Below are 24,972 nucleotides of genomic sequence, written 5' to 3'. Positions count from 1 at the left end.
GTGTGTTTGCAGGTAAAATCCACGTTAACGCTTGATGAATGTTCCAGCAGTCATATTATATTTATAACTGGAAATCATTTATGAGAGAAGGCAGTGTTGTTGTCCGGCTTCGGTTTGGGGTCATTAATACATGCTTATGACGCATTGTTCTAAATCTTGGCCGGTCGACTATCACATCAATTTCGACATAAAGAACTATAAGAGGTCTTCTGACAGAACAATTTATTGTAGCCGGGACATCTGGACCTATACATATTTTTAGTCCAGGTCCAACTGACATATTATTGTCTAACTCTTACTCAGTCTTAGTCTGGGAAAATTTTTTTCTGGAATGTGTTCTGTGTGTGTTGGGGGGAGGGGGGAGGCTGTTATCCATGCCAGGCAGCATTGACTAAGAGCATTTCGTTCAAACACAGAATAATGCTATCAAAGTTAGCATATATATTTATACACACAAGTAAATTCAACAAATATTGGCATAGTGCAAAGACAATTTAAACTTTATTTACCTTCAGTTCTATATTTAGCAAAGAGCATTAACAAAGAAGACATAATTATAGTGTTTACAAAGTTCTCAAATAACACTGAATTCTTTATGTTTTAAGATTGTTGCATTATCTGTCTTTGCAGGTGTCATAGCATTTGGAGCAGATCTTCAAAGTCTCCTATTGCAGACATGCCATCGTCTGCACTGGTTGTATCAACAACTTTTTCCATGGCTGGTGCTGCAGATTTAACAAGTATATCGTCTGCTGCAAACTCAACAACTTCTCTGTCTGCTCCTGCTTCGAATTCAACAATTTTTGTTGTCTGGTGCTGCTGCAAAGTGAATGACTTCTTCGTTTGCTGCTGCAGATTTAACAAGAATATCGTCTGCTGCAAATTCAGCAACTTCTTTGTCTGCAGATGACGCTACAAATTCAACAACTTCTGTGTCTGCTCCTGCTTCAAATTGAACAATTCTTTTTATCTGCTGCTGCAAAGTGAATGACTTCTTCCTCTGCTGGTGGTGTTGCAAATAACCTCATCTTTCCTTGTGTCTCTGGCATCATTCGGATACATGTATAAGATACCTGTGCGAAGACTATTTTTTAAAACCCAAAAGATGGAATAGAATTGGTAAATTTCTAGGTACAGAACCTAAAAGTGGGATACATGTATATCCAAACTCACTTCCAGAAACGTTAGAACTGATTCAACTTCCGACATTTTTATCATGGTTTTATGGTGTGTGTTTTTTTAAATGTATATATCATGGAAATGATGAATACATGTTTAGAACATATTCTCACAACATATTTCTAATGGTTTTATTTATTTGTCTTTTGTTTTGTTTCATGTTAGCATGTACATTTCCTTCTTCTTCTTCTTCTGGGTTAGTGGGTTGAAACTCCAACGTACACTCGTGTTTTTGCACGAGTGGAATTGTACGTGTATGACCGTTTTTACCCCGCCATTAAGGCAGCCATACGCCGCTTTCGGAGGAAGCATGCTGGTTATTTTCGTGTATCTATAACCCACCGATCTCTGACGTGGGTTACATGATCTTTTCCGTGCTCACTTGGTCTTGTGCTTGCGTGTACACACGAAGGGGAATAATGCACGAGCAGGTGTGCACATAAGTTGACCTGGGAGATCGGAAAAATCTCCACACTTAACCCACCAGGCGGCCGCGGCCGGGATTCGAACCCTCGACCTTCCGATTAAGAGGCCGATGTCTTACCACCCCGTCAGCGCCAGTCCATTTACACTTCCAATTAGACAGAGATTAAAAATCAACAGCCTTTATGCTCTCTGGAAGTAATACAACAAGATCAAAAGCCAGCATCGAGTTCACTGCTAAAATGTTGCTTATTTATTCACTCTTAACATGTCCAAAAAGCTCTGTTTTTAAAACTTTTTGTTTGATAGCATGCTTATGTTTGCAAGTGTTCTTGTTATTTGTTGGCTTAACACATTATTTTAACATTAAATAAGCGTTAGTCATTGTAGCGTTATGCTATTGGCATAATGTAGCTGTCATACTCACACAACTAGCCCAACAGTCGGATAGTTTGGAAAGGTGTTTATTCAGACATGACGTCAAGATGGCGACCAAGATGGCGACAAGGTCTCGAGTGCCCGGATGCTCATTAGCATATCAAGGGACGTAATACACATGGACTACGCGACATCTCCCTTCCTTTGAGATTGACAAATAAAGCCTTTCGAAGTGGCTTGCAATTACACTTTAGTGTCCACAAATAACCGAGGAAGGAGATAAGCAACTTTGCTTTTTGTAACTAAAGTTCATGAATCCAACTTTGATTCTGCTTGCTTGCATAAGGCACAATTAACGAATAACATAAGTTCACTTCCCTGCTTGGGCGATGACTTGTACAGTTCACTCCTTGAAGCGGGCTGGCATGGTGATGGCTCTGCCGCTGCGGGTAGTCACCGGTGTCGGGCTGCTGTTGATGATGCCCTGTGGAGATGGACTGTAGGTGGACCCTCCGGCGTCCTGGCCGGTGTTTCTTGGGGGTAAATCCTCTGGCGGACCCTCCGGCACCTGGGCTGGCACCACTGCTGCTGGAGACGTTGCTGGACACTGGCCCTGGACACGGGCCGGGCTCGTTGTGAACGTAAGAGCCTGTCTGGACTGGACTGGGTGCTTTGTGACTTGCACCACTCTTCTGGTCACTGGATACGGGGATGTGGGCTTCGTGTTGGGAAAGGTCAGTTTGGACAGGAATGGGGTAGGGAGTGGACTTCTCAGGCTGCAGACCATGTGAGCGCCTGAGGTGACGCCTGTTGCGTCGAAACGTGCCTCGTGGCGATTTCACCACGTAGGATCTTGGTGCGACTTGCTGCTGCACCACTGTTGGGCTTCTCCAACTCTTCTCTCCGTCCAGCTTCTGCATCACGATGTCACCAGGAAGAAGCGTATCTAGGGGCCGTACTCCATGACGCCTATCAAATGTCTGTTTGTTCTTCTTCTTAGCCTTTGCATCATTGGCTGCCACTGTTGATTTCTCGCAGACTCTGGGCTCGAGGTTTTCAGACAGTGTTGGGAGCGTTGTTCTCAGACGTCTTCCTGATGCAAGCTGTGCTGGGCTGTAGCCTGTGGCTTCAATAGGTGTGTCTCTGTAGATGAGAAGAGCGAGTGCAGGATCATCTTGCGACAGTATCTTCTTTGCTGTCTGTACTGCTCGTTCCGCCTTACCGTTCGCCTGTGGAAAGTGAGGACTTGTAGTGACGTGTTTCAATCCCCACGCCTGTGGAAAGTGAGGACTTGTAGTGACGTGTTTCAATCCCCACTCCTTTGCAAAGATCTGGAACTCTCCGGATGTGAACTGCGTTCCATTATCAGAAACAAGTATCTCGGGGATACCCTGTCGTGCAAACATGTCTTTCATGTTCTTGATGACTTCTGCTGAAGTGATCGTCTTGAGGTGAGCCAGTTCAATGTACCGGGAGTAGTAATCCACAAGAACAAGGTATGACTGTCCCTTGAGTTCACACAGATCTGCTCCGCACTTCTGGAATGTTCGCTGAGGTAGCTCTGTTGGAATCAATGGCTCTTTGGTCTGCGATGGCCTCTTCTCCTGACAGTGCTTGCATTCTTCAACCAACTTCTTCATTCTGGCGCTGATTCCGGGCCACCAAACTGCTTCCTTCATCCTCTCTCTACATTTGGTGATCCCTTGATGACCCTCGTGGATTCTGCGTAGAATGTCATCCTGTAGCGAAGCTGGGACAACGATGCGCTTTCCTCTGGTAAGAAGACCCTGATTCTCGCTGAGTTCACTGCGCACTGCGTAGTAGTCACGCAATCCATCCTCAACGTCGGTGACGTACTGCGGCCATCCTTCACGCGTATAGCGAAGTGCTTCTTGGATCAGTCTGTCTTTCTTTGTCTCTTCTGCGATTTCTTGCATCCGTTTGTCTGACGCTGCACAAGACCAGGAAATGTCCACACTGTGTAGGTAGGCTTCCACATCTTCAATGAGTGTTGTGACCTCGTCTTGATGTTCAGTGGTGAACTGAGGACTGCGGGAGAGAGCATCTGCGACGACAAGCTTCTTCCCCGGCACGTACTCAGCTTTGACGCTGAACCTCATGAGACGCATCAGCATCCTCTGACATCGCACGGGCGTATCTTGAAGGTCTTTGTGGTTGATGATGGGCACGAGGGGCTTGTGATCTGTCTGAAGCGTCACGTTTTCCAGACCTATCAGGTATCTGCTGAATTTCTCACATGACCAGACTGCTGCCAGTGTCTCTTTCTCGATCTGGGCATATCTGCGTTCAGTGGTTGTCAATGTTCTTGAACAGTATGCGACAGGTTTCATGCCTTCGGGGTGTTCTTGCAGCAACAATCCTCCGATCCCATAACTGCTCGCATCTGCGCTGATGACTGTCGGCTTCCTCAGGTCGTAGTGTGCTAGCCTTGGCCCTGAGGTAAGCATCTTCTTCACAGTCACCATGGCCTGGATCTGTGCTGGGCCCCACGTCCATGCTTGGTTCTTCTCCAGAAGTTGTGTCACTGGCTGGAGTACACTGGACAGGTTGGGCAGGTAGCGACCTAGGAAGTTGATCATACCAAGCATCCTCCTCAACTCGGGCACGTTGGTTGGATCTGTCATGGTCATGATGGCTTCCAGTTTGGCTGGATCTGGTGAGATGCCGTTCTTGCTGATTCGATGACCCAAGAACTCGATCTCATGCTTCCTGAGTTTGCACTTCTCCCGATTCAGCTTCAGGTTGACGCTGGCCAGTTTCTTTGTCACACTTTCAAGATGTCGCTCATGTGCTGGTTCATCCTCACTGTGGACCATCATGTCATCGAAGAAACAAATGACGTTGGACTCATCCTTCAGTATGTTCTCCATGGTTCTTTGGAAAATCTCTGGAGCTGAAGTTATGCCGAATGGCAACCTCTTGTAGTAAAATCTACCGCATGGGGTGATGAATGTAGTAAGCTTTGCCGACTCTGGGTCGAGGGGAATCTGGTAGAATCCCGAGGTGGCGTCTAACTTGCTGAAAACTGCCGACCCAGACAGCTTGTGCAGGATGTCTTCGAGCGTGGGGAGTGTGTAGCGCTCACGCTTGACTGCTGCATTCAGATGCTTGTAGTCTGTGCAGATTCTCACTGATCCTGACTTCTTCATGACTGGCACTATCGGTGCACACCAATCTGTTGGTTCTGTCACTTCTATAATCCCAGCTTTCTGCATCTTTGTGAGTTCATCTTTGACTTTGTCTAGAAGGGGTATTGGGATCCTTCTTGCTGAGTGAACACTGCAAGCTTCAGATTCTGCTTCCAGAACGATCTTCACTGGTGGGCACTGGACAGGTTTGTCGTCAAGCTCACCGAAGGGCACCTCCACAGCTTCAATCCTCATGACTAGGCCCATTCTTGCCGCTGCTTCTCTGCTGAGAAGGTTGTCTGTCTTTGACTGTATGACGAAGAGTCGAAGCGAGTGAAGCTGGTCGTGGACTTTGCTAATGGCCACAAATTGTCCCTCACACTTTAGGATACCTCCTGGACTACGCAGGATTGCGTTGGTTTTGCTGAGTTGTGGGCAAGGCTTCAGCTTTCGGTACTGCGCTGATGAGATAACGGACACGTCCGCTCCAGTATCAATCTTGAATGGAACGTCGCATCCTCCAAACTTGAGTGTCGTCATCCACGGCGGTTCCTTTTTGCCTTCTGAGCACAATGTTCCTACAAAATGTTCCTCCCGGCTTGCCTGAGCCTCTTCTGAATGCCCCCTCTGTGATGCCACCTCCATTTGTGGTTCATCTATGGCGTTGACTGCCTTGCTTCTGCAGACTGCTGCGAAATGGTTGTTGCGTCCGCACTTGTTGCACTTCTTGCCTTGTGCTGGGCACGCTTGTCTGTGGTGCTGACGACCGCAACGTGAACAGCTGGCCTCTTGCAGCTTCCCCCCGCCTTGGGTTGAGCCGCCTCTGCCTGGAGTATAACTACTGCCGCCTCTACGAGCGCTGCCAGCGCTACCTCCACGCCTGTTCCGTTGATCACTACCTCCGCTTAGTCTGCGCTGTAGTGCGTCTACACTTGACTGCCGCTGGTCTGAGAGCTGTGACTTTACCAGTTCATACTGCCTAGCGTCCTGCACAGCACCTTCTAAGGTCAAGTCCGGTTTTAGCTGCAGTTTTTCTGAGAGTTCAGTGTCTAGGACTCCTAACACCAATCTGTCCCTAATGGACTCTTCTTTGTTTGGGAACTCCGCTGTTGCAGCTAACTCATGCAGTGCACGAACATAGTTTTCAATGTTTTCTTCTGGCTTCTGATTTCTAACGTGGAATCTAGCTCGTTCATGGATAATGTTTCTTTTTGGAACGAAATACCCATCAAATTTGTCAAGGACAACATCAAACTTCTTTGAGTCTGCATCACTGAGTCCGAACGAAAGAAATATTCTCTCAGCTTCATTTCCCATCGCATAAATCAAAGCACTGACCTGTACCTTTTCCTCATCTTTATCCAGTTTGGACGCTGACCTGTATCTCTCAAAACGCTGTCTCCATTCAGGCCATTTCGTAGGTTGCGTGAAATCGAATGCGTCGGGCGCTTTGAAAGGACCCATGACTCTAGTCTAGTTCTGCTTGCTAGGTCTCGCCACTTTCTGTCAGTTTTCTGAAACTAAATTCAGTTCGATCTGCTAGAGACGTCGGTACTGACCACGCTGCCACCATGTAGCGTTATGCTATTGGCATAATGTAGCTGTCATACTCACACAACTAGCCCAACAGTCGGATAGTTTGGAAAGGTGTTTATTCAGACATGACGTCAAGATGGCGACCAAGATGGCGACCCGGTCTCCAGTCCCCGGATGCTCATTAGCATATCAAGGGACGTAATACAAATGGACTACGCGACAGTCATAAAACATTGAATTAACGTTAGCCATGACATTTTAAATAAACGAAAACTAATGTCGGAATTCGATATCGACCCGACATCGACTTGATTTGCAATCTGATATCGGTCCGATATCGGGAACTGATATCGGTCCCATATCGGGATCCGATATCGGTCCAATATCGGGATCCAATATCGGTCCAATATCGGGATCCGATATCGGTCCGATATCGGGATCCGATATTAGGCCGATATCGATTCTCTATATTGGACCGATATCGATTCCCTATATCGGACCTATATCGGTCCAATATTGGCCGAATGTCGTAATCCTATATCAACCCGATTTACAATCTGATATCGGTCCGATATCGACCAGATATTGTGTGCTGACTGGGTAGGATGTTCCCGTTTGGTGAACGTTCAAATGGAAGGGTGTTTGTACTGTGTGTAAAAGCCTGTCAGTATCTGTGATGGTTTACGGGAGAGTTACTGTGCCTTTAAGTGAGCAAAGACTTTCCCATATATATTCTCGAGGAGGGCGGGGGGGGGGGGGGGGGTGTGGGAGGAAAACACCATTAGGGAACGGGAAGGTTTACCCTTCACTCAAACCTACCATCATCATCATCATCATCATCATCATCATCATCTTCAACATCATCATCATCATCTTCATCATCATCATCATCATCTTCAACATCATCATCATCATCTTCATCATCATCATCATCACCACCACCACAATCATCATCATCATCACCACCACCTTCAACATCATCATTATCATCATCAGCTACACAACTTACCCACACCCAGACGGCGCAGCACGGCAGCGATATCCTGACCACACTGTGAGCAGTCCACAGGCCACCGACCGGTGTGCGCGTTGCCATGGTGACTCAGCCGTATCACGCTCAGCCCGTCCCCAGGGGCAGGCATGCCGCTGTCGCTGTAGTCGTTGACTTTAAACCTGTGAATCACGGGTTGTATTTCACGAAGGACGGTGGGCGCCGAGCGGAGAGGGACAGTAAACACATGTGTCTGCAGTGCTGTGGGTAAGTCGCGGTTAAGAACACCGGCACACCACAGGTACAGGTGTGGTACTTGCTGCGCTAGGCGTGTTACAAGGCGTGTGAGAAGGGGACCATGCCTATCCCTGTGACACAGAATGGAGACATGGTGTTAGAGATGTGTGTCACACTCACATGAGACAGTCATGTTGTTAGAGATGTGTGCCTTGAGTCGACTTGTGGTGAGATATGTGGGCGTTATAAATTATCGTATTACTATTATTATTATGTGTGTCACACTCACATGAACCGCAACACGGTGGCCTAGTGGTAAGGTGTCCGCCCAGTGAGCGGGAGGTCGTGGGTTCGAACCTCGGCCGGGTCATACCTAAGACTTTAAAATTGGCAATCTAGTGGCTGCTCCGCCTGGCGTCTGGCATTATGGGGTTAGTGCTAGGACTGGTTGGTCCGGTGTCAGAATAGTGTGACTGGGTGAGACATGAAGCCTGTGCTGCGACTTCTGTCTTGGGTGTGGCGCACATTAAATGTCAAAGCAGCACCGCCCTGATATGGCCCTTTGTGGTCGGCTAGGCGTTAAGCAAAAAAAAAAAAACAACCAAAAAAAACAAACACTCACATGACACATTATGTAAAGCTGATAATAGTTGTCGGCAACACACACACACACACACACACACACACACACACACACACACACACACACACACACATACACTCACGCACACACACAGACACACACACACACAAACAGAAACAAGCAGTCACACACACACACACACACACACACACACACACACACACACACACACACACACACACACACACGTATGAACACAAACCTGCTGTCAAAGGACGCCTCATCTATTAAGGCGTGCAGGTGGCCGTTTTTCACCCACACCAACAGGTCGGTGACTGCCTGCTCGACATTTTCCTCCCCGTCCTTCCTGTCCCAGAAATTGTATTGGTGGAACGACACGCAGCCTGGTGTCAGGGAAGGCGTCGGGCCTGCGCTCAGTGACATCTCTAGCTGTTGTGTGATGGATGTGCTGATGGCCCGGGTATTGTTCCCTGTTGAAATGACGCGCACATCGTGCCCGTCTCTCAGCCACCTGATCCCTTGCAGCACTAGCACCACCGTCTTACCTGTTGAAACACAAACAATATTAAGGTTAATATATTGCAGGACAATGTGAAAACAAGGCAGTGTTACATGTAGAGACGACTTGCACATCGTGACCCTGGTGTTAGGGAAGATGTAGGCCCACGATCAGCCACCTCAACCCCTGCAGTACCAGAACTGTCTTACCTGTTGGAACACAACGCACATTTAATGTAATAGATTACAAAGCACTGTGAGCGTCAAGCATTGTTACATGCAGAGATACCTTGCACATCATGGTCCTGGTTTTAGGGAAGATGTAGGCCCACGATCAGCCACCTCAACCCCTGCAGTACCAGAACTTGCAATGATGTTTAGCCATAGTCCGTTATACGCGCAGGTGTGCAAGAATATGTAAGCGCAGTGCTTTAAAGATGTCCATGTGGGAATGTGTAAGTGGGCGTAGTCGAATGTCCATGTGGGAATGTGTAAGTGGAGCATATAAGAATGCCCATGTGTGAATGTGTAAGTGGAGCGTATAAGAATGTGTAAGTGTAGCGTGGTCGAATGTCCATGTATGAATGGGTAAGTTGAGCGTACAAGAATGTCCATGTGTGCGATGTGTAAGTGAGACATGGATGTGTTCATGACTGAATGCGTAAGCACAATGCAAGCAATGTCCAGAAAGGTATGTGGGAGGTGTGTTTATAACCTGCCCTGTTATATAGTGCTATATGTCTTATGTAAAAACAATGTCCTGTTTGTATTATTGTTATGTACCACGCCTGAATTTCTCAATGAGATAATAAAGTATTCTTATTCTTATTCTATTCTGTCTTACCTGTTCACATACAAACATAACCATACTGTGCATACAAATATACTACAAAACAATGTGAAAGCAAGCTATTTTACATCAAGTCCGTTTCACCTTTTACACGCGAAACACAGCATCAGGAACATAGATAGAAATAAGCACACAATGATATAACTGCCAAGAACATTCCTATTTTAGAAAATTACATTTCATGGAGTCTAAATGAACATGTCAGTTTCTAAATGAACATGTCAGTTTCAAACTGTTCTCCGTGTCAGCCTGATGCCTTTCCTTCGGTTGTCACATTGTCCACGGAATCAGACGACACAAACATCGAGCACAATACAAAACCGTCATCCATCAAAACTGGAATCTTCTGGTACGATGACGATCAAGTAAAACTTGACACAAACAACGTCATAAACACTGCGTCAATCATTCAACTAAGACGTCAAGGGAACAAACTATCTAGGATCAGTGCACTGCAAGGAAATCAGAAACATTGTTCTGTCAGTATCGTTTGCCGCAACAACAGCGATGACGATAATTATTGTTGTTGTTCATGATGATGATGATGATACATGAAAATTGCCAAAAATGTTTTTTTTGTTTAAAAAAAAGAAAAAAAGTGGCAGAAGCAGCAGTATAAGTAATTGCTGGGTGGTGGTGGTGGTGATGGTGGTGGTGGGTTTGTTTCTCTTCATAGCAGCAGTATTAGCACAGCATGCACCCTTCACACACATGTCAGCAGGTGTAGGGTGTAACCTCATTCACGTCATGTCCTACTGGTGATGTTCACATGTGCGACTTTCAGCCGAGTTTGAGCCGATTTTTGTCCATGAGAAGGCAGACAAAAGTTGGTACAGCAAAATAGTCGCGAAGTTAACCATTTGAAAAGTCAACCCGAATTTGTATCAATTGCCGGCAAGCTTCTGGTCGAGAAGAAACTCCAGTTGAAAGCTGTGCGACTTTGAGCAAAGACCCTAAATACAGGGCGTTTGCTTTGAACAGCTTTCAAGTTTCTGGAGGCTTAATTAGTTAGCAGAGTGCGCCTAGGAGACTGAACCTAGTTCTTGTAGAAAGCCACAGAGCTCAATTTAGCGTAATTGCCAGCATAAGAAACTACAGCTACATCTGCCGCGCGCCCATGTTGGCCTTTAACGCAAAACAGGCGGCTGAGCTTAGTGTTCCATCTTGCTTGGACAGAAAATCGTTTAGCGAACAGCCAAACATCGGCAGCAAGGCCAACAACAACAAACAAACAAAACAGGAAACAATCAATCCAGGGAAAGAGGCTGTGAGCTTGTCACCTGTTCCTGGCGCTCCCGTAATGCAGACCAGTGGCGGGTCTCGGTTCATTAGGCCCAGCTGTTGCAGGGTCAGAACCAGAAGTGCCAGCCTTCGCCCCAGTTCCGCCACCGCCTGGCCTGCAGTCCGCACCTCCACACGTACGTTGTTGTAGCATGGAACAGACACCGTGGTGGCCGGACCAACAAACCTGTAACAGAAACAATTCCGATAATGATAAATGATAATAAATACTCAAACGTAGCAATCATAACATTGCTCCAGCACTGTGACTTCTTCCTCTTCCATCAGACGCCCCGGGTCAACGTTCTGACTATTAATGGCGCTTTGGAGGGTTGCGAGGAAAAGAGAAAAAAAAGAAGAAAAAAAAAGAAGAAAGAAAGAAAGAAAAGAAAGAAAATTCTATTTTTGCAGGAAAAGGGCAGACCTCACAGCATGTTCAAGTCTCGGGCTAGGCCAAGCCGTAGCGGTTGCAGGGGTTAAGCCCCTACCGGTACTGCCCTAGCCTTCATCGACCCTACTTACTGGTGGCCTAGGGTTAGTTGGGGTTAGTTGACTTAACTGACATGATGTTGTCACTTCTCTCACCTGGCCACGATGTCCAGGTAAAGTTGATCAGTGAGCTGAGTGTCCACAGTACGGGCCATCCTGTGTTGCCACCAGGTGCTCAGCTGTGATAACACGGCGGGTGTCACGTGCCAGTACGATGCAGGCTGGGACAGTTGGTCAGAGCAACAGCACAGCTGAACGGCCTCCGCTGTGTTGGCGGCACCCAGGCTCTGACACACCGCCTGCAGTAGAGACATACTTGTACGCAATACTGTATGTTTGTGTGGGGCGTCAGTATCATTGTGTGCTCGGTAGAAAGCTGATTCAATATCCAACCACCCACCAGAGAGTGTGTGTGTGTGTGTGGGTGTGTGTGTGTATGTGTGTGTAGATATACTGAGATCAGAACCCTCCTCTCTCCCGCCGTCTCTCTGTTTCTTTCCGTTTGTCTTTTTGTGTGCTCTCTCTCTCTCTCTCTCTCTCTCTCTCTCTCTCTCTCTCTCTCTCTCTCTCACTCTTTCTCTCCGTCTCTCTCTCTCTCTCTCTCTCTCTCTCTCTCCGTCTCTCTCTCTCTCTCTCTCTCTCTCTCTCTCTCTCTCTCTCTCTCTCTCTCTTGCGCGTTACCTGTTCCAACTGTTCATCGTTGTCCAAGACTCGCTCTAACTGATCACAGCTGATGTAAGGCAGGAAGAGAGTTTTCTTGACAGTCATGCCAGGTCCGATGTCACTCACAAGGTGCCTCACCACTCTCTCCGACTTGTCCAGCTGCTTGACCGCTTGCTTCACCTTCTGGGCAAGGACAAGATCGGCCTCGTTTGAGGCACCCTTGGTTTTCCCCACAGACTTGAGCTCTGCGATCAGAATGCCGTGCTGGCGGTGGATCAACAGAAAGTCAAAATCGCCCTGACGATCTTGTGGTAAGTCTCTGGGTCGTGGGAGCTGTTTAGCGGCCGCGGCGTAGGCAGGGTCGTTGAGGTAGCTGCCGAACTGTAGCTGAGACAGGATGAACATGGCCTCGTGACGACTGTCGCCAAGCTCCTGCAGGTTTAGCATCACGTGGTTTTGGGCGAAGTCGTCCTGTAAGTCGCTGTCCTGTATTCCTACTGGAGGGATATGTGGCTCTGGCTCCTCGGCCCACATATGCTGCGGTACTGTCCATCCCTCGGGGTTGGTATTAAGAGCTGTGTGGAGAAACCGGGCACTAGCTTGTGGCTGTAGCACGTGCACAGACAGACCGGTACCGGGTACAACGTCCCTGACGTAGGGCACCCTGTTGAACTGTACAGGCGGCACACAGTAGGTACGGGTGAGAGCGTCAGGGTAGAGTGACGTCACGATCTGCCGCCAGTCATCGGCGTCTGTCTGTTGTGTGTTTCTGGCCGCCATGATCTCGGGTTCAAACCTTCACTCAATGTTACCTGCGCGCTTTGTTGCTTCGGGAACGACAGAGAGCCACCCTCGTTGTTCTGCTGGTTATGATCAGCAACTTGTCTTTCCCTAACACCCTGGGTTAAAGAGTTCCTGACACCCGGTTAGAGAATCAGGCTAGGTTCACACATGTCCTGTTCTGCTGGTTATCACGCTCAGTGACAGAATAACGCACGTCTGGTTTCCCTCTAGCTCACTGGGTAAACCTTCAGACGAAGTTGTACAGGTTTTCTTCACACAAAGTTTCATGAACGCAGACTTTGGCGTGATGTGTGTTACTGACCGAGGTCGGGTGTGGCACGCTAACACACGGCTCGATACGCATTTCTCACAGACAAGCTGACTACACTGTCAATGACACAAGTCAAGTTTTACAGACACGCAGACCTCACTGTCACTGACACAAGTCATTTCTCAGTCAGGCAGATCTCACTGTCTCTGACACAAGTCATTTCTCAAAGTCAGAATTCACTGTTACTGACACAAGTCAATTCTCACAGCCAGACTTTACTGTCTCTGGCATAAGTCATATTTCAAAGCCAGGCAGACTACACTGTCACTGACACAAGTCGATGATTACATTCAGTGTTAAATCCTCAGTGGCAGCAGTGTCCAAACTGACTCAGGTCGTTTCACACCTCTGCTTTATACACTGTGGTGGCGCACTGGCAAATCACAAAGAGACTGACAATGCCGTTGGTAACCGCTACGTCACGGGCAGTGAATGCACGTCGTCACACCCACCTTGTCCGTCCTTTGTGCAGAACGACGTCCCAGTGAGAAGTTGTACCCTGTAGGACTGATTCACAGTGCACGGGTTGATATCAATAGACTGGAAGCGTTCTTGCAAGCGTGGGAACATTCTGTTTGCAACTTAGAAAAATCTTCTATTTTTCTTTGTTTATAGTACTGTTCTTTTTCTTCAAATGTTTGTATCCAAACAAACCCGTGACTCGCTAATACCCCCATTCCACACATCCGTTCTAGGTTCCGTTCCCGTGGCGACCAAGGAACGGCACGGGAATGGGAGGGATCGGGAGGGGACCTTCATCGAACGCCAATGGACGTTAACGGAACTCCATAGAACGGTAGGAACGGGTGAGCTCGGACTGCATGTTGGCCATTTTAGCCATTCCCTGCCCGTTCCAAATGAACGGTAATGGAACCTTAACACATCGGCAACGGAACTCATGGATCGTTAATGTAACTTAACGCAATGGTAACGCAACACTAGCGCTCTCACACACTGCGTTATCATACATCCGTTCTTGCTTCCGTTCGCAGCCGTCAGGACGGCTGCCACTATACGGTCAGACGCTGCTCAAAGATGCCAAAAACGGCCGTTTGCGCAGCGTCTCATCGTTATGGCAGCCGTCCTGAGGACGGCTGGAAATGGAAGCTAGAAAGGATGTGTGGAATGGGGGTATAAAATAAGGTGTCATAGAGACTTTCCGTGTGTAATATCCCCATTCTACACAACTGTTCTAGCTTCCGTTCCCAGCCGTCCTCAGGACGGCTGCCACAACAATGAGACGCTGCACAAACGGCCGTTTTTGGCATCTTTGAGCAGCGTCTGACCGTACTGGCAGCCGTCCTCAGGACAGCTGGGAACGGAAGCTAGAACGGATGTGTGGAATGCGGGTATGACAACTCAGTGTGTGAGAGCGCTAGCGTTGCGTTACCATTGCGTTAAGTTCCATGAACGATCCATGAGTTCCGTTGCCGATGTGTTCAGGTTTCACTACCGTTCATTTGGAACGGGCGGGGAATGGCTAACATTTTGAACATGCAGCCCGAACTCACCCGTACCAACCGTTCCTACCGTTCAAAGGAGTTCCGTTAACGTCCATTGACGTTCCATTAAGGTCCCCTCCCGATCCCCCCCATTCCCGTGCCGTTCCTTGGTCGCTACGGGAACGGGACCTAGAACGGATGTGTGGAATGGGGGTATAATATACACGCCTGGTGTATCCGTGCTGGCTTGTCACACAAACTGAAAACCAAAATAATTCTTTAAATGGACCAAGACAGATTTTGAGTCCAGTCAAAAGCAAAGAGCGCTATTTTTGAGAACTCATCTAGGGTTTCATATCATTTCCATACACATATCACAATGACCACTAGTGAGTTGTTTGTTTGTTTTTCGATTAGTTACATACTTACACTAATTGAAAACTGGCAGGTCGGCAGTTTTGGTAAAACTTTATACTTTATCCGTTAACAACTCTTGAGTGTTTCCCAAACTTACACCCAATAAATATAGTATTAAATGGGAGCTGAGTAAATTGAAAGCACAAAGGTTCCACACACAAAATAAAAAAATAGATGAGTATTTGAATATTGTGATTGTCGTTACAAGACATTCAGGTTAATTCTTCCTTCAGCGGTTGACGTATAATCCAAACAAAGAAGAAAGCTTACAAAGCTAAAGAAACTGCATTTATTCCTATGTGACAATGTGCACTTTTAGTGCCCTTACAGCCAAGTGCCCTATACTTTTGCCTTTACAGCAAGTGCCTTTACAGCAAGTGCCTTTACAGCCAAGTGCCCTAACAGACTTTTGCCCTTACAGCAAGTGCCTTAACAAACTTTCTGCGCCTATACCCCCATTCCACTGAGCCGTTCTCGCTTACGTTCCCGTTACGATCAAGGAACGGCCGGGAAACGGTAAGGATCGGGAGGGATCGGAAAGAACGTAAGTGGAGCGCTAAGGAACGTTAATGGAACGCAAGGAACGGTAAGAACGGGTGAGTTTTTGAAACATGTTTCAAATTTTCGCCGTTTCCCTCCCGATCAAAATGAGCGGTAACGGAACCTAAACACATCGGTAACGGAACTTTCAGATCGTTAATGGAACGTAAAGGAGCGGTAACACAACGTTATCGCATCGGAAGTGACGTCACTAGCGTTCTCAGTGCGTCATCGTAGCGTTCTAGAACCGTTCGTACCGCTCCATACAGTTCCTATACCGATCCCGAAACGACCTGAGCTGATCCTAACGTTGTTGTTGCATTCCATTTACGTTCTAATACCGTGCAAACCATTCCATTAGAGCTCCTCCACCGATCTCCAGACGACGCGGGTAGGTCTGTATATAATAAGTCGTTGCATAATCCATATCACAGATACGAAAAAGATCACTGCCATCAAAGTTTCGCTGAGCGATCTAAAGTCCGCTAATAAATGTTCTTGTTGTTTCGTCTGCTTGCCCTTGTCACGTGACGTGCCTTTACAGTCTCAACGGACAGAAATAAAACGATTGCTTTTCCGTAGGCTTTGTCCGCTATTAAGGATTTTACAGATTTGTAATAACTTAACTCGGTTCTAAGCAATGAGCAGCCAAAAAGCCCCCGCACACCACCACCCCCACGACCCCTCCCCTAAAAAAAAAATAGTAATGATAATTAAATAACAATAAAAATATAAAACAATAAAAAAAAAGCCGATTATGTGTGGTGATTTGGGGTTTCACAAGAGACTTCAATTCCAAGTTCTGCGTGGAACCCATGTTTCACAGAGGTTAGAACTAATAGGTGAAGGTCACATGCAATTGGTGTGTTGGTACAACAAGTGCGACATAAAATAAATAAAGCCCCTATAGATCGAAATGCAACCAGAAGCTTCTATTCTCTTGAGAAAATGTGGGTGGGGGCATTTTAGCGGAAAAGCCCCCGAAGAAGTGGACAGAGTTACTGGCGCCTGACGCGAATCATGTCCTGTTGCCAAGGGACAGCTCCAGCAGGGCTGTTGAAGTACAGTCTCAGATACTCCCGTTGCCTTTTCGCCTCGGTGGAAGCTTGGTTTGCTCCACGGACCCGATACAGTCCATGCATTGGGGCACGTCTCCTCCAATCTCCAGGCACGATGTTGTGGGCTGCATCCTCTATGTCCAGTTCAGCATTTTGAAGTCTTGGGTATCTCATCCTCATGAGGTTGTGAAGACACACTGCAGCTTCCACCACACTTGTTGCCACCTTTGGATGTTGTTGTAACGTGGTGTGGAGAACTTGCCACCTGCTGGCCAAAATGCCAAATGCATTCTCCACAACTCTGCGGCCTCTGGATATTCTGTAGTTGGTGATGAGTTCTGCATCAGTCATACCACGTTTGCTGTATGGTTTCATGAGGTACGTTCGCAAGGCGAACGCGTCGTCGGCGAGCATGAAGTAGGGAATAGGCCTATCATCGTTGGTCATTGGCTGAGGCGGTGGCAAATTGATGGTCCCATCCTCGAAGCACTCTTTTACTTCGGAAGCATTGTAGATCTGTGCATCTGACATGTGTCCCATGGCTCCTACGTCAACCCAAATGAAGTTGTAGTCGGCGTCGACCAGGGCCAGCATCACCAAGGAGAAGAAGCCTTTATAATTGTAATAGAGGCTTCCAGACTGGGGAGGCTTCCGAATAGCCACATGTTTCCCATCAAGGGCACCGACAGCGTGAGGGACGTTCCATTTTCTCTCAAATTCATCAGCAATGGCTTGCCATTCCTCTGCGGTGGTTGGACATGCTATGACCTCATCCTTGTATTCGTCCACTATCGCTTGACAGACCAGTGGAAGAAACTTGGCAATCGTGTGACGTGAAACTCTGAAGGCGTATGAGAGGCTGGGGTAGCGGTCACCAGAGGCCAGGTGTCTCAGGGTAACAGCAACCTTGAGGCCGGGCTCCAGGGCTTTTCTACAGTTGGTATCCTGCAGAGTGATCCTAGGAGACAGTCTGTCAACCAACTCATCGAACATCTGGGGCTCCATTCGCATGAAGTTGAAGAAGGATGCGGTGTCTTCTATCCTTAGCTCTCTCATGAGACAATGAAAGTGTCCGTACATCAGTCTCCTTTGGGCAGTCAGCCATGGTCTCACCCAAAATGCTGGGGGTCTTCGTCTTCTTCTCCTCATCAGTTCTTGTACAAGGGCAAGCTGGCGTAAATGCAAGTTATTGTGCTGCATCAGCAAGAAGAAAAAGAACTGATCTCCTTCCATCTTGATGTCTAGCAAGCAACTGCATATTGATAGAATTGGTCTCTGCTTTTATAGAACTTGGCAAATCCTTACAATAAACGGTAACAGAACGCGAATGGAACGTTATCTGCACGCTACAGTCGTTGTAGGGTTGTTAATAGAACGGAAGAGATCTGTGTACAACGGTACAAGAGTGGTTGACTCGGTAATCGAACGGTAACGGATCACTTTGAACGGTGCATAATCGGAATGACAACGTTAGAGAACGGTGTTGAATCGCCATGGATACGCTCTATGGTCGGTATGCGAACTGTACGGCATCGTTACGATCGTTAACAGAATGTTATTGGAGCGCAAATACGTCAAAAATGACCGTTTTCGTAGCGTTCGATTGTTGTGTCAGCCGACCTTGATCGTAACAAGAACGTAAGCGAGAACGGCTCAGTGGAATGGGGGTATAAGCAGACGACACAAACTTTTTCTCTACACAGCTTATTTACATCTGAGCGGCGGCCATGTTTTATTACGCCTAAAATCTATTTTTAGATTGATTGAGTTGCACGTGCTAGTTTATGCAATCTAAGGCTATATATTACTTTTAGATGTTAATAATAAATGGATATAGACACTATGTTTCTGTATGTTCGTGCTCAAGTACTTTTTAAGGCCCTGTTGTTCCTTACTGAATTGCTTTAATATTCGATCAGCTCCGACCCAAACCTTCGACGCTATCTGAGTTTTAGCGCCAAGTAGGTGACGTCTGGAATTCATTTATTATCTCCGTAATCGTAACTTTTTCGTAAATCTAACTTAGTGCACTTCATTTCTTATTCCCTTAAAGGCATATGTACGCGCTCCCGTGTTTACAAAGTGTAGTTTGCCCATAATCGATGTTAAACGCACCATAAGACCATGTAATGACGATATGTCGCCATGCGCGGACCATATACATGCATTACAGCTTGTTCTAGCCTCTGAAAAAGTGAGGATGTCAACAAAGACGCGGAGTTATTTCCCTTGCGTCAACGTTCCCTCTGTTGGCAAATCTATAAATAGGACGATCTAGATCAAAATGAAAATTCAAATATCTCAACATTTAAGGGGTCCTAGACCACAATATTTTGCAGGGAACTTAATTTAGTCTGTCTCCAGCTGTTGGTAAAGCAATTAGCGTGTATAGTCATCGAGTACATATGGCTTTAAGATACTTTTTGAGTTAAAGTGCATTAATAAATATTTGGATTAAGTAAAGCAAAGTTTTCATCAGTTTGACCGGTGTCTCGCCGCGTGACGTTACACGCGTCATTTTTGCAATCTGTGTTTCCTTGTCAAGTTTTACGTCACATAACTTGTCATAAGTTCCACTTTACCGCAAGTATGACACATGCATGTAAAGTTCAGGAGTTCATTTTGTAATTGAGTGAATGGTATTTGGTACAGGAAGTGATAGAGTTTAGCAATCTTTATTTTGCTGGGTTTCGATCGTTAATCGGTCATTAATTCTGAGTAATTAATCATAATTACTTTTTGATCTGGACTTCTAAAGTATATCTTATAAAATGGTTTAAAAGTATTTTTCATGCTGGTTTTGCAGCAACAAACCGATTGCAAATGGATGCATTTTCCGTAAAGTTATCAGCTGTCAAAGTTTCTAAACAAACACAGATTTGGCGTCGTCCGACAGAAACAGACAAGAAGACAGCACGCAATGGCAGATGACAGAGACGGAGCGATTGCGGACCAGGCCATCAAGGCGCAGTGGCTGAGCCCTCCCAAGCTGCCACGCTACGCCGGAGACCCCGCAGATGGCCCCGTGGAGGACTTCATGGAGGAAGCCCGTCGCATCTTGACGGCCTACGACATCCCTGATCCGATAGCGGTGGAGTGGCTGCTGAAGCACCTGGATGGGCTGGCGAGAAAGGAGGTCCTGGCCCAGACTGCGGATGCCAGGAAGACGCCTGCCCAGGTCTGTGACATCCTGGAGAAAATCTTCGGGGACAGGCGCCCTCTGACCCAGCTGACCCTGACGTTCCACAGCCGCACCCAGAGGACTGGCGAGTCTATACTCGCCTACTCCCACGCCCTCCATGGTTTGCAGGCCCTCATCAAGGCAAAGGGTGCCGACGAAATTAGACTCACCATGGCCCGCGACCGTTTCATTACGGGGCTGAGCAGCGACACCCTGCGCCGGGAACTGCGGACCATGGTTCGCAAGGCGCCCACCACGAACCTCGCCGCTGTCCGCGATGAAGCAATCCGCTGGACACGGGAGGAGGAACCCGAAGAAGCTGTCATCCAACAGCAGACAACAGAGTCTGCGGATGTTAAGGCCCTGAAGGAGACAGTCGCCGCCTTAACTGCAGCCATGCAAAGAATGATGGGAACAGTAGATGATCTGGCTAACACGGACAAGACAAAAGGACAGGGGAGGCGATCCTTTGTGTGCTACGGTTGCGCCCAGCCAGGCCACTTTGCCCGCGACTGCCCCAACAGGCCACCGAGAGGACACCAGCGCGGCCAGAACCAGCAGCGAGGGGGAAACGCCTAGCTACTGCTGTTAAAAGCCACACAGCGGGGGCGACGACGCCGGCTATAAGGGGCGAGTGTCCGACAACGACGATGGAGGTAGAAGGAAGGACGGTGGAAGCGCTCATCGACACAGGAAGCGAGGTGTCCACCGTCACAGAGGCGTGGTACCGGCGGCATCTTCAAGGGAGGCCACTCCAGCAGCTGCATTGGTTGCGCCTCAAGGCGGCCAATGGGCTTGACATCCCATATGTTGGGCTGCTGGATGGCAAGGTGAAGGTGTTCGGCCGGGACTGCAGCGCCGCCTTCCTCGTCGTCAAGGACTCTACTTGCCCCTCGACATCAGCTCGTCAAGAAGAAATCCCGGTGCTGCTGGGAATGAACGTGCTACAGCAGGTAGTACCAGCACTGGACCCCACTGATGGTCTCTCCTCCCTTCTTCAGGCCACTGTCAGGGAGATCAAGGCACAGACCAAGACCCTGACAGGACTGGCAAGAGTGGCCGGGAAGCAGATTGTTCCAGCGCTATCCCTGACGACCATACGAGTGAGCGGTGTGGGAAAGAGAACTTTGGTGGCAGAGCCCTGTCACCACCCACTACCCTCAGGTCTCCTCCTGGTGCCGACTCTACTCAGCGAGGGCAGCACCTACGTGAGAATTGCCAACCTAACCGGAGAACAGGCGGTGTTGACAAACAAAACGCTAATCGCCTCCCTGCATGCGGTCGACACCGTTCAGACAGACAGTGACATACACCTACATGTATCGTCGCAGGAGGTAGTCATCGACCACAACTTCCCTTCCCCTTCCCCGTCCCACATTAACCCCAAACTCCAGGAGATGCTGCAGCCTTTACAAGGAACGGCCCAGCAGAACAGAAAAGTGCTGGAACTCCTCTCCCGGTTCCCTGAAGCAGTTGTCATGGACGACATGGACATGGGCTACACAGCAGCTCAGCTTCACCGTCTCCCCATAACAGACCATTCCCCCCAGTCCCAGGCCTATCGCCCCATTCCCCCTCGAGACTTCCAGGAAGTGCGGCAGCACATCAACGAGCTGCTGGCGAAAGGAGTAGTCGTCCACAGCCACAGTCCTTACGCCGCCCCAGTGGTGGTTGTGAGAAAGAAGAGTGGGCAGATCCGGCTGTGTGTCGACTACAGGCGCCTCAACTCCAAAACAACAAAAGATTCATACCCCCTTCCCCGCATCCAAGAAAGCTTCGACTCCCTAGTTGGCGGGAAGTTCTTCTCTACTCTTGACCTGGCCAGCGGCTACCATCAGATCGCCATGGCACCAGAGGACCAGCATAAAACGGCCTTCACGACACCGTTTGGGCTCTACGAGTTCACCAGAATGCCCTTTGGACTCACCGGTGCCCCTGCAACATTCCAGCGACTGATGAACGGTGTCATGTCGGACTTTCTCTTTGAATTCCTGCTGGTGTACCTCGACGATCTCCTGATCTACTCCAAGACGTTCGAGGGACACCTGCAGCATCTAGAGAAGGTCCTCTCCAAGCTAAGCCAGACCGGGCTGAAGCTCAACTTGGAGAAATGTCAGTTACTGCGCAAGGAGGTCACATATTTGGGTCACACCATATCTGCCCAGGGCGTCAGCTGCCAGGAAAAGAAGACAGAGGCCGTCCGGAAGTGGCCGCAACCCAAGAACACCAAGGAGCTCCGTTCTTTCCTAGGGTTTGCGGGCTACTACCGACGGTTCGTCAAGAACTACGCCAGAGTCGCAGGGCCCCTCCATCAGCTGGCCAACTCCAACAGCACGGGGAAGAGCAAGAGGCTGTCCCCCATTTCCCATCTCTGGAAAGATGAACATTCGACCGCGTTTCGGCAACTCAAAGACGCACTCACCTGCGCTGACACCCTGGCATTTGCTGACTTCTCTAAACCTTTCGTATTGGAAACTGATGCCAGCCACGAAGGTTTAGGGGCTATTCTCAGCCAGAAGCAGACCGATGGGACAGCCAGAGTAATTGCCTACGCCAGTCGACGTCTACGCCCCACCGAGATGAATGAGGCCAACTACAGCAGCTTCAAACTCGAGATGCTGGCACTCAAATGGGCGGTGACAGAGAAGTTCCGCGGATACCTCCTTGGCTCCACCTTCGAGGTGTTCACGGACAACAAAACCCTGGCCCACTTCCAGACTTCAAACTTGGGCGCACTTGAACAGCGCTGGGCTGCACAGCTCGGCATGTTCAACTTCACGGTGCGATACAAGCCAGGCCGTGAGAACAGAGCTGATGCCCTCTCCCGCATGCCCCATCACCTTCCCCCTCCCAAATCTACCCCGGTCCCTGCGGAGGTTGCTACTCTCCAAGAGGTTTGGTGTGAGCGCCAAGAGACAGATACAGCAACCATCCTTCTCCCTTCCTACTCCCTTTGCGGACATTTCCACCAGCAATGTCACCCCTCTCTTTCCCCAATTCCCTCCCCTTGACCTCACCACGCTGCAGAAAGATGATCCAGTCATTGGTGCAGTACTCGCTGCATGGCCGGCAAAATCGAGATGCCGGGAGAAGAGCGTTGTAACGCTAACCAAGCAACATGGCCGCCTGTCCATCAAGGATGGCGTGCTGTACAGGACTGTACAAGACCAGCTGGCCGGCGAACTCAATCAAGTCGTCTTACCCTCAACCCTGCGGCCAGACGTCCTTCGCCACCTGCATGACAATATGGGTCACCAAGCAGTCGAGAGGACCCTAAAGCTGATGCGAGCCCGTGTCTACTGGCCAGGCATGACGGCCGACGTTGAGCACTACATCAAGAGCTGTCAACGCTGCCTGCTCAACCGACGCCCGAAGCCTTCGCCCAGAACCGGACATCTGCTTGCCAGTCGCCCCCTGCAAATCTTGGCGATAGATTTCACGAAGTTGGAAATGGCCACAGATGGTCGTGATAACGTCCTGATCATGACTGACGTGTTCACCAAATTCACCGTGGCCGCTACCACCAGGGACCAGACGGCAGCAACAGTGGTACAGACCTTGGTGAAGGAGTGGTTCCAGCGCTACGGTGTACCGGAGCGCATCCACAGCGACCAGGGCCGCGAATTTGAGTCGGCTCTAGTCGGGGGACTGTGCGAGCTCTACGACATGATCCGCAAGTCCCGAACCACTCCTTACCACCCCCAAGGAAACGGCCAGTGTGAGCGGTTCAACCGCACGCTGCACGACCTGCTGCGTACACTGTCTGCAGAGAGGAAGTCCCGCTGGCCTCAACATCTTCAGGAAGTGGTGCAGGCGTACAACTGCACGCCACACGCTAGCACCGGCTTCAGCCCCTACTTCCTGCTCTTCGGCCAGGAGCCCAGACTGCCTGTCGACAACCTTCTTGGGACGACGGCGCAGACCGCTGAAGGACCAACCGACTGGGTTCGCCAACATCGTGAACGACTGCAAGCTGCGCACCTGAAAACTGACTTCAACCTTCCGGAAGCCGCAGCCAGCAGAGGGAGCAGACTACCTGCTGTGAAAGTTGTCCCGCTGGCTGTGGGTGACTTTTGTTACTTGAAGAGCCGCAAGCTCGGGCGATCAAAGATTCAGGATCACTGGAAGCCCGATCTCCACGTGGTAACAGGTCAGCCCTTCGCGCCCCATCTCCTGTATTCACAGTCAGGCCGTACCTTGGCGGGCCTGAGAAGACAGTGAATCGGGCTGACCTATTGCCAGCTAACATCTTGGCTGCGCCTCCAACAGAAGAAGAAGAGGAAGAACCAGCACCACATCTGCCAGAAGGGCCCGTTATAAGGCTTCGATACGACACTGATTCAGGCAGTGAAAGTGACACTGATATGTGGGTGCTTGTTCCAGCGGCTAGAGCTCCCCGTCCCCAACCTGTCCCCGATCGTCCAACCCCCCCTCCCCGTCTTCATCGTCCCAACCCCCCTGCTCCCCAGAATCCCCAAGCTCCCGTGACCCCTTGTCGCAGATCCACCCGCTCTACAGGGCCCGTATGCATGAACTAGAAGTAAGAAACACTGGAAGTAGAGGCCTCTTTTCGAAGTGGGAACTCCCGAAGTCAACTTTCTAACACTGTTCACAATGCATGAACTGACTTGAACGCCAAAGTAGTGACAGCGAGAGTATTAAGGTCAAGGTCGGGGAAATTGGGGGAATCCCTACTAATACGCATGCGCACGTTTCTATCAACATGGCAGTCAACGAAAATGGCAAGGCACGTGTGCCGCTCAAAAAGAAAGTAGACACGGAGGGGCGTTCTGCGCCTTTTTCAGATGGTGAAATTGCTGTACTCTTGACAGAAGTGTTTTACGAAAGAACGGTTATTCTGTCCAAATTTCAGAACAGTCTAACTGTTAAACATAAAGACGCTGTCTGGTCCAAAATTGCCAAAGAAGTGTCGGTCTCTCTC

The 24,972-nt window shown here is 48.9% G+C and overlaps 4 protein-coding genes across 5 annotated transcripts in view; all 4 read right to left on the bottom strand.

Moving 5' to 3' along the window:
• LOC138974407 (uncharacterized) overlaps positions 1-9,266 on the bottom strand; it is a 59,227-nt gene extending 49,961 nt beyond the window's left edge. Inside the window, exons 1-3 of the mRNA XM_070347123.1 lie at positions 9,251-9,266; positions 8,739-9,042; positions 7,675-8,024 (exon numbers count right to left, since the gene is read on the bottom strand). Of these exons, the coding sequence (XP_070203224.1) occupies positions 7,675-8,024; positions 8,739-9,042; positions 9,251-9,266 (670 nt within the window). The remainder of the gene's footprint in view (positions 1-7,674; positions 8,025-8,738; positions 9,043-9,250) is intronic.
• Positions 1-13,174, bottom strand: part of LOC138974110 (uncharacterized) — a 340,574-nt gene extending 327,400 nt beyond the window's left edge. For both annotated transcript variants that reach the window (XM_070346805.1, XM_070346804.1), the window contains exons 1-3: positions 12,297-13,174; positions 11,712-11,914; positions 11,126-11,313 (exon numbers count right to left, since the gene is read on the bottom strand). In XM_070346805.1, the coding sequence (XP_070202906.1) occupies positions 11,126-11,313; positions 11,712-11,914; positions 12,297-13,058 (1,153 nt within the window). In that variant the 5' untranslated portion in view covers positions 13,059-13,174. The remainder of the gene's footprint in view (positions 1-11,125; positions 11,314-11,711; positions 11,915-12,296) is intronic.
• LOC138974802 (uncharacterized) overlaps positions 1-24,972 on the bottom strand; it is a 204,367-nt gene that overhangs the window by 52,650 nt on the left and 126,745 nt on the right. The window lies entirely within an intron of this gene.
• On the bottom strand, positions 16,720-18,517 carry LOC138974087 (putative nuclease HARBI1). The gene has a single exon (XM_070346779.1). It carries the CDS (start codon positions 18,080-18,082, stop codon positions 16,790-16,792), a length of 1,293 nt encoding a protein of 430 aa, XP_070202880.1. The 5' UTR covers positions 18,083-18,517; the 3' UTR covers positions 16,720-16,789.

Source organism: Littorina saxatilis, linkage group LG8, assembly GCF_037325665.1.
Source record: "Littorina saxatilis isolate snail1 linkage group LG8, US_GU_Lsax_2.0, whole genome shotgun sequence".
NCBI classification, from domain to species: domain Eukaryota; kingdom Metazoa; phylum Mollusca; class Gastropoda; order Littorinimorpha; family Littorinidae; genus Littorina; species Littorina saxatilis.
Note: the sequence above shows the minus strand (reverse complement) of the source record. Positions and strands in the feature narration are given on the sequence as shown.